This window comes from Bison bison, unplaced genomic scaffold (genome assembly GCF_000754665.1).
Source record: "Bison bison bison isolate TAMUID 2011002044 unplaced genomic scaffold, Bison_UMD1.0 scf7180017864495, whole genome shotgun sequence".
Classification (NCBI taxonomy): domain Eukaryota; kingdom Metazoa; phylum Chordata; class Mammalia; order Artiodactyla; family Bovidae; genus Bison; species Bison bison.
In genome coordinates, this window is record NW_011495054.1 from 6,785,102 (window position 1) to 6,794,321 (window position 9,220).

Consider the following 9,220-nt stretch of genomic DNA (forward strand, 5'->3'; position numbering starts at 1 on the left):
GAACCCCCTGGGAAGCCCCCTCCTCCCACTTCCATTATATTTGATAACAGTTTGATCAGGAACTTCCCTGCTGGACCTGTGGTTAAGAATCCATTTTGTAATGCAGGGGAGATGGGTTTGATCCCTGGTCTGGGAACTAAGATGCCACATGCTGGGCAACTAAGCCCATGCATGTGCCATAATAAAGAATCCAGGGTAGTCTAAACAAGGGGGTCCCAGCAACATCAATGTGAGCTGTAGAGGGAGGGGGATAAGATACATGCTGGTCCACAGAGGGGTGTCATAGCCCAGTGGGATAAGAAGAGTGTCCATATGGTGTGAGAGTGGCCCCATCATAGGGGCCAGAGCTTGTGTGAGTGAGGAGGGCATCCTAATGGAAAAGCAGCTTGGCATGGGGGGTCAGGCAGCCTCCCAGGTGACACTAGTGGTAAGGAGCCCAGCTGTCAATGCAGGAGATGTAAATTTGATTTGATCCCTGGGCCAGGAAATCTCCCTGAGGAGGGCATGGCAACCCACTCCAGTATTCTTGCCTGGAAAACCTCATGGACAGAGGAGTCTGGCAGGCTACAGTCCATAGAGTCACAAAGAATTGGACATGACTAAGGCTACTTAGCACGCACACATGGGGTGTCAGAGATTGAGTAGGGTGTAGAGGGTATCCTTGTTGGGTAGAGGGCAGCATCAACAATAAGAAATCATGATCTATGGGGTGGGGGTTGGTCAATTAAGTGAACACACTGAAAATACTAGGTTTCTCACTGTCAGAGAGGAGGTTACCAACATGGAAAGACTAGCATTAACCCTGTGGAGTTAGGTTGGACTTGGATCTATTAGGGTGAACTCATGCTTTTCAACATCAATAGAAAACCATGGAAACAAATATAGATATAAGTGTGTGTGTGTGTGTGTGTGTGGACATCCCTGGTGGTCCAATGGTTAAGAATCCACCTTGCAATGCAGGGAACTTGGGTTCGACCCCTGATTGGGGAACTAAGATCCTACATGCTGCAGGGAGTCTTAGCCCACACACCCCAACTAGTGAGAAACCCAAACACTGCAACACAGATATCACATGCTGCAATTAAGACTCAAAGCAGTCAAAAAGTACAAGAAGAGCCTGGAATATCTTGTGTCAGAAAGTAAGGAAATGTTTAAAGAATGGTAGGGAGACAGAAGCCAGCTGAAAAGGACCATCATGGGCTGAGTCTGGGATACATTGGGCGCCCAAATAAATAATAACAGCAATGGATTGTAACCCATGGAATCAGAAGTCTGTACTGATGAAAATAAATAAATGGAAAGTCTGATGAGAGATGGGATAGTAGTCTCAAAATACCTCTCCATGAACTACGTATTATTTTCAAAGAGGAAAGAGGAGATTCAGAGGCTCTCTGAGAGTGGTGGGGACTGTGGAGAGCTGGGGATTCCGTCCCACAGCAGGCACTTAAAAATTTTGTTGTATGGATGGGTAGGCATCAAGACATCACATTCACTCAGAACAACGACCCATCTCACCACATCGAACCCATATTCCATGACAAGACAGTTTTTCTAGACTTGAATTTTTGATATCAGCCACAGTCTCCGGTGGTTTGGCTGAGATGGATCAAGTTGAGAAATCGGGGTGTCATCTGAGGCTGGTGGTCCCCATGTAGGCTGTGATCTCTCTGTTGAAGTAATGGCAGGGCTGTGTCTGAAATATGGGTGGGGGTTCTGGGTCCAGGTGCTGGGCGGGCTGGTGAGGGAGGCTTCAAGGAGATGGTATCTTAGGATGCCTGAGGGGGGTGAGGTTGGGTGGGGTGGGAACAAGCCAAGTTTGACGGCTTGGGCTTCTATTCGTGGATGAGCTGACTTGATGGAACATGTCAGGGTTTGGGTCATGAGTAAGACATGATGATAATCTTTTTTCCCCCAGATCCTTTCATTTCCTGACTATACATGGGTTTGGAACAGCCTCTTCTCTCATTTTCCCCTTGCAAAATTACATTGAGAAATATTGAATAAAGTTTGGCAATTATTTTTACTGACACCGGTGAGTTCTCATTGCCCTTAGCTTAAAATCTAAACTTTATACCACACTCTACCTAACCTAACAAGCCCCTGCTCTCCTCCCTGAGCTCAGTTCCTATCATCATTTCTCTGCCTCATCCTCTCACTCACTCCACTCCCATTCCCTCCCCTGGTTGCTTGCACACACCAAGCTCTTTGTCACCTTAAGGCTTTTTCATGTGTCCCAGCCACTCTGGCTGTCTCCTACTTCTTCTTCAGGTCCTGGATCAAATGTCACCACTTCATAGGTACTTACTGCCCCTCACTCCCTACATCCTATCACAAGTACATCCTCAGTCATCCCTGTCACTCCGCCTTATTTTATTTTCTTCATTACTCTTAGCATATGAATTTGTCTTATTTACTTATGTATTGTATTGTAATATAATGTATTATCTTGTCTCCTCAACTAGAATGTGAGCCCCCACAGGAGCCAGGATTTTGCTGTACTGTTCATCACTTTATCCTCAATGCCTAGCACAGTGCATGGTGCATGGTGGGAGCATAGTGAATTGCTTATTCTGAGAATGAATGAGAAGCTCTCAACAGCTATGTGCTAGATTTTAGGATACATGCATCAAGGTGAGTTGTGACTGAGATGAATTGTGCTCCAGGTTGTGGCAAGCATGTGCCTTGGTCTATTGGGGTGAAGTCAGGTTTGAGGAAACATGCACCAGTCAGGTGGTGATTGAGTTGGATTGTACACTGGGCTGAGTCCATCAGGTAATATCAGACTGTACAGGTCAGACTGGACCCCAGATTTCAGCTGACAAGAGTCCTAGTTAGGCATGACTGAGTTAACTTGTGATTGGCCAGTGTCCAACAGGCAGAAGATCACTAAAGAATCAAGGATCCCCACTGTTGTAGCCAAAGAGAACTTTGATCACAGCAGGGTCCAAAAAGCCTCTTGGGACTGTTAAAGATTAGTCCCTGTTTGTGGGGTAGCAAATGTCCTGAAGGATGCTGGCAGGATTGGGCCGTAACCTGGGCTGGTGGATGGGTTGTGAGTTGTGACCTTGCCCATCAGGCGAGGACGGGGCCCGAGCCAGTTCGCCTGGTTGCGGGGTGCCACGCCGGAGGTGGCAGGAAACACGAGGGGACGGGACACCTGGGAGCGGCTCACCTGGGCGTACCTGAATGTAGGAGTCGCCGCGCTTCCGCGCGGGCGGGTTGGCCCCGCCCCCCGGCCAATGGCGGCGCGGAGGTCCACGGCCGTGGGCGAGGATTGGGCTGGCGGGCGCGGCGGCGGACGCGGATTGGGCGCGGGCGGGCGGGGGTGGGGCGGAGCGGCAAGCAGTTTAGGCGCTCGGCCTGCGGGCGGCGCTGAGCGCTCGGCTACGCGGGCGCAGCGCGGGCGGAAGTGGCGACGCTGGCGTCCCCGGAGGCTGCTGAGGGCGGCAGTGACATCCCCGGCGCTGACGGCGGCGGCCCGGGGGGCGGCGTGGACGCCCGCGGCGCCGGCTGGGGCATCACCGCGGGCCTCGACCCCGAAATGGCGCTGCTGGCGGAGCACCTGCTGAGGCCCCTGCCTGCGGACAAGCAGATCGAGACGGGGCCCTTCCTGGAGGCGGTGTCCCACCTGCCGCCCTTCTTCGGTGAGCCGGGGTGAAAGGGGAAACTGGCCGGGAGCCCTGCCCCAGGGCGCTCCCAGATGCACCCGCTTCCTTCTCTCAAATATCCCCAAACCAGCCCTTCCGTGGACACCCCAAATCCTACTTCCCCAGGCACCAAAGATCCCCTTTTTCTGCAAGCACCCTAGATTTCCCCTATCCCAGACCGCTCCCAGATCCTCTCTCCCCAGAACATGTCACATCCTCATCTCTTCCCGGACATCCACAAATCCTCTGTCTCCCCAGACACTTCATCCGTCAGATGCCCGCAGATCTCCACCCGCTTGTGCGCCCCAAACGTCCATTTCCCCACGAACACCCCTACTCTACCACATCCCCAGTTCTGCAGTCCTCTGTCTCCCCCAAAGCGTCCCACCGTCCCCCACCGCCCAGGTCTTTTATCCCTCACCCCATCCTCCCGTTCTTCCTCTTCTGAATGGCTCCCAACTCTCTCACTTTAAAATGAAACCCTCATTTGATAAACCCCCTCTTTTCTGTAAATTCTCCCATCCTCTCCCTCGTGGGACGGTGTGAACCCTTCTTTTCCTCATAATTCCAAGTCCAAGACCCCCCACCCCCCACCCCCACTCCAGGGGCAGAAAGCCTGGCAAAGTGAGGAGGGGGTTTTTGGAAATGGAGTTGCAAAACTCTCGGGCCCCCTTCTTGGGGAGAACCACCTAAACTTTCCCCTCCGTTTGGAGCAGGGGTCGAGACCAGGGGACCTGCTTTGTGGGGTGACATCAGACACTGGGTGCTTGGGGTGGGGTCCAAAAGAAAAAGTCCCCTCCCCCATCTGTCATGCCCTGGGAGGTCACAGGAACACTGGGAGGCGGCCCTAAGCCAGTTGCAGACCCTCGTTTCTCCCATCCTCCAACCCAGCCCACACCCTGGATGGAAAATGGGAAACAGAAGGCAGTAGGGCCCTGCCCTTTGCCTTGCTGGTCTCCAGGAAAGAATGCAACCTGAGCTCTGCTTTCTCCTCTTCCATGTGGGCTTTCCCGAAACCCTGCCCTGCTGGTTTACTTGGTGGCCTGGCTGGAAGAGACCAGTCCCCAGGGCAGAGTCCAACAGAAACCTGCAGACTGACAGAAGCTGACACTAACTTGGACTAAAGGGATGGTGGCACCCAGGGCAGTCACTCCCTTTCCCCTGGAGGGTAATCAGGGCTCCCAGTGGGCAGTAGTTGCTACAGTGCTGTGGGCTCTGGGGTGGTTGTGGCTACATGAAGTCACATCCCTGTTCTCTTCCTCCACCCTTTGCCTCACCGTCCCCATCTGTGAAATGGGCATGCTGATCTCTGAGGCTAGTGGCAAGGACTAAATGAGGTGGAGTGTGTAAGGTTCCGAGGCCTTTAAATGCCTAGCTGTTGGGGGCGTGGTTGTTATACAAGTTCCTGAGTTCAGTTTTGGTTCCTTCATAGCGTAGATGATTGATTAATGAGTGTTTGAGTGAGTGCCTTTGCCTGGTTTGTACGATTCTCAGACCTGGGTCCTTTACGTCTACTGTTGCATCCCTGATACTCAGAACAATGTCTGGTGCCCAGTAGGTGCTCAGTCAGCACTTAAATGTACAGAATATTCTTAATATTGGTATCTCCATGTTGAGATAATGCTAAATCTCCAGGCAGGAGCTTGCGAACTGTCTGATTTTAGCATTGAGGAACTGTTGGTTTTTGTGATGGGTTTTTCCCTCCTCTTTTAGTTCTATGAATATTTGCTCTGAATAAGGATTCAGAATCTGTTTAATCTAGTCCTTCTCAACTCAAACAGTTTTGCCCCCTCAGGGGACAACGGGCAGTATCTGGAGACATTTTTGGTTGTCACATCCTGGGGGGGCGGTGGGTAAGGGGCACAGGGAGATGGTACTGGCAGCTGGAAGTCAGGGACGCTGGTAAACACCCTCCAGGGCACAACATAGACCCCAACCACAAAGAACTGAGCCAGCCCCAAATGTTAGCTGTCTCTCAAGGTGGAGAAACCCCCAAGGTAAGTTCTGTGGCCTTTTCCTCCTGCATCTTCAGCAAGGTTGTCCATCAGTTTCTGCGTTCGGGGCCGCCTTCACTTGATGCAAGTATCGGGCCAGTTTGACGGGAAAAGAGGTGGGTGGTGGTGGCTGGAGCGGGTGGTGAGCTGGTGCCTGGGTAGGAGAACGTCCCCTCCCCCTTCCCTGATCTCAAAAGACCCTTGTCTTTGCTGCGAACTGGGTGTTGTGGGCCGTCACATCTGTTGACAGAGCCGCCATTTATACAGAAGCCTCAGTGGGTCGGCCCACAGAGGATAATTCTTAGCACTGTTTGAAAAACGTGATGATCCGTTCTGAAGCATTAAGGCTTTTCTCGGGGGAGGGTTCCTCCCAAGGGTTGAAGTTTGGGGAGGATGCTCCCACCAGTGGCTTTCCCCTGGCACACCGGGTTTGATGGAGATTGGCCCATCTGCTCTGAAACATGGGCTTTGTCCAGGTCTTGGGAATGTCTGGCCCCTTGGGTGATCTGTGATCTGGGTGCCGTGTGTGTCTCTGGCATGGAGCAGGTCTGAAGTTTGAACTCAAGAAGTCTGAATGGCATTGTGGCAGTTCCTTCCAAAGCAGGGTTTCTCCACCATGACACTGCTGACATTCCGGGCTGGGCCATTCTTTGGAGTGGGGGGGTGGGGCTGTTCTGTGCTTTGTAAGATGTTCAGTGGCATCCCTGGCCTCTCTCTGCCAGATGCCAGCAGCATCCCATTTCTCCAAGTTGTAACAACCAAAAATACCTGCAGAGAAACAGTCACCCCCAGTTGAGAGCTTCCTCTCTTGATACGAATAGAGCAGAGGGCTAAGAGCAGTGTTTTTAAAAAGTATTTATTTCTTTAAGGAAGATCTGTTTCTCAGAGGAAAAATTGATCAAGAAGAAATGATAAATTAAAAATCTCCCTGCCATTTTTTATTGAGCATTTACTCCATGCTAAGTAGACTATGTAGATGGGTTCACTTAATCCTTTCACGGCTTTTTGAGACAGAGTTTTTTGTTGTTATTTTAAAAAACCTTAATTTATTTGGCTGCACTGGGCATGTATGCTTAGTTGTTTCTCGGCCTAGGGGACTTTAGTTCCAGGACCAGGGACTGAATCTGCGTCTTCTGCATTCAATGTATAGTCAAAGTCGCTCAGTTGTGTTCGACTCTTTGCAACCCCATGGACTGTATGGTCCATGGAATTCTCCAGGCCAGAATACTGAAGTGGGTTGCCATGCCCTCCTTCAGGGGATCTTCCCAACCCAGGGATCAAACCCAGGTCTCCTGCATTGCAGGTGGATTCTTTACCAGCTGAGCCACAAGATTCTTATGCACTGGACCACCAGGAAACCACCGGATCACCAGAAAAGTCCCGTTGTTTTTTTTTAAGAGAAATCAGTGGTGACATTTCAGACTATTTTCCTTTCAGACCCATTTGTCTCTTTATCCAACTTTAAGGGAAAAAGGATAAACTGCTTTTTTTTTTTTTTTTAAACCCAACCATATAGCATAACTAGCTTTTCATGTCAACTGTCATTTTCCAGAGCTACTTAGAATTTTGTTGTTTGAATGTAGCCATAAACTGTTTAACCAGGCCCCTGGTGTTGGATATTCACATTGTTTCTTTTTTTTCTCTAGTAAACCATGCTACAGTGAACATTCTTATGTATATTTCTTTGCATACTTCTTTGGTTATTTCTAATTTTTTGAAGGGAAATTGCTGGGTCGAAGCAGGTGAAGGCTTTACATGTGTTTAGCGCAGTCACATTTCTTAATGCTTCATTGGATGTGGTTTGGGACAGAATTGGTTGGGCTTGATGAATGCTGATTCTTTTGGGCTGCAGGTCATGTGTGGTTCAGAGCACCTGTATCCTGGGCTCGTTCTTCTGTATCTCTGGTCTGAGCCTCCCAAGCCGGATAGGTTTTGCTGTGTCCACCTAGAGGTCAACAACCCTTTGTCCATCTTCTTTCTCCACCTTGACCAAGTAATCGGATCTCACCACTGATCAGTTTGCAGTTGACTTCTGTGAGGCCCTACCCTCTCAGCTTTTACGGTGGATTACACAACCATTCCAGAGCATTTGCAGTTGAAGGGTGGGGAATGGAGGGAGAGAGAGGCGAAGGGAGAGACCTGGTTATCATTTAGTTTTGTCACTCTCTGTCTAGAAGCTGCAGTGGCTCCCTATTACCCCACCTTGAAATCCATGCTGTAGCCTTTTTGAATGGCTTGCAGCCCCAGAGATGGCGTCATGACACCACTCGCTTCTGGCTCTATACCTGCGTCAGAGTCTCACTGCCCGGGGCACCACTCCCCTCCAGCCCACCACCTTCCTTTCACCGGGATGGGTTCCGCTGATACTACAGCCGCTTAAGGCAATGGGTTTTGCAATTAAAAAAAAATTCTTTTTTGAGGTATAGTTGCTTCCCAGGTGGTTCAGTGGTAAGGAATCTGCTTGTAATACAGGAGACACAGGTTCCATCCCGGGATTGGGACGACCCCAGAAAAGGAAATGGCAACCCACTCCTCTCCAGTATTTCTTGCCTGAGAAATGCCATGGACAGAGGAGCCTGGCGGCGTCCATAGGGTTGCAAAAGAGTCGGACATAACTGAGCCACTAAACTACAACACAGTTGCTTTACGATGTTGTGTTAGTTTCTGCTGTATAACCAAGTGAATCAGCTATGTGTGTAGACATACCCTCCCTCTCTTGGACCTCCCTCTCACTCCCCCGCTTCCCCCACTCACCCCAACCCCGGTTTTGCAACTTTGAACTGAACCAGCCTGCTGACCCCTCTCACCCGTTGGAGGTGTATTTGCAAGTAGGGAGTGAGGTCTTATGAACCTTGAGAAGCGTCTCCTGTGTGTTGGTGAGACCCACTCGTGAGCTCACCTGGCCCAGATTAGAGCCGAGCAACACCTAAACAGAGGGCTGCCTCTGGCCCCGTGTGTTAACCTGTTCATCTGTTGGCTGCTTGGGAGGCTTAGAGAGAAGTTGCTTTGAACCCGGGTTTATTGTTGGCTGAAGTCCCTGAATGGGAGTCTCTCAGTTCAGTTCAGTTCAGTTCAGTCGCTCAGTCGTGTCCGACTCTTTGTGACCCCATGAATCACAGCACGCCAGGCCTCCCTGTCCATCACCAACTCCCGGAGTTCACCCAGACTCACGTCCATCGAGTCAGTGATGCCATCCAGCCATCTCATCCTCTGTCGTCCCCTTCTCCTCCTGCCCCCAATCCCTCCCAGCATCAGAGTCTTTTCCAATGAGTCAGCTCTTCACATGAGGTGGGCGAAGTACTGGAGTTTCAGCTTTAGCATCATTCCTTCCAAAGAAATCCCAGGGCTGATCTCCTTCGGAGTTGACTGGTTGGATCTCCTTGCAGTCCAAGGGACTCTCAAGAGTCTTCTCCAACACCACAGTTCAAAACCATCAATTCTTCGGCGCTCAGCTTTCTTCACAGTCCAACTCTCACATCCATACATGACCACAGGAAAAACCATAGCCTTGACTAGATGGACCTTTGTTGGCAAAGTAATGTCTCTGCTTTTCAATATGCTATCTAGGTTGGTCATAAC

The 9,220-nt window shown here is 50.5% G+C and overlaps 1 protein-coding gene across 1 annotated transcript in view; it reads left to right on the forward strand.

Moving 5' to 3' along the window:
* Window positions 1–3,387: 3,387 nt before the first annotated feature.
* The window catches only part of GLTP (glycolipid transfer protein), a 22,578-nt gene continuing 16,745 nt past the window's right edge, over window positions 3,388–9,220 (forward strand). Inside the window, exon 1 of the mRNA XM_010828656.1 lies at window positions 3,388–3,644. Within this exon, the coding sequence (XP_010826958.1) occupies window positions 3,542–3,644 (103 nt within the window). The 5' untranslated portion in view covers window positions 3,388–3,541. The remainder of the gene's footprint in view (window positions 3,645–9,220) is intronic.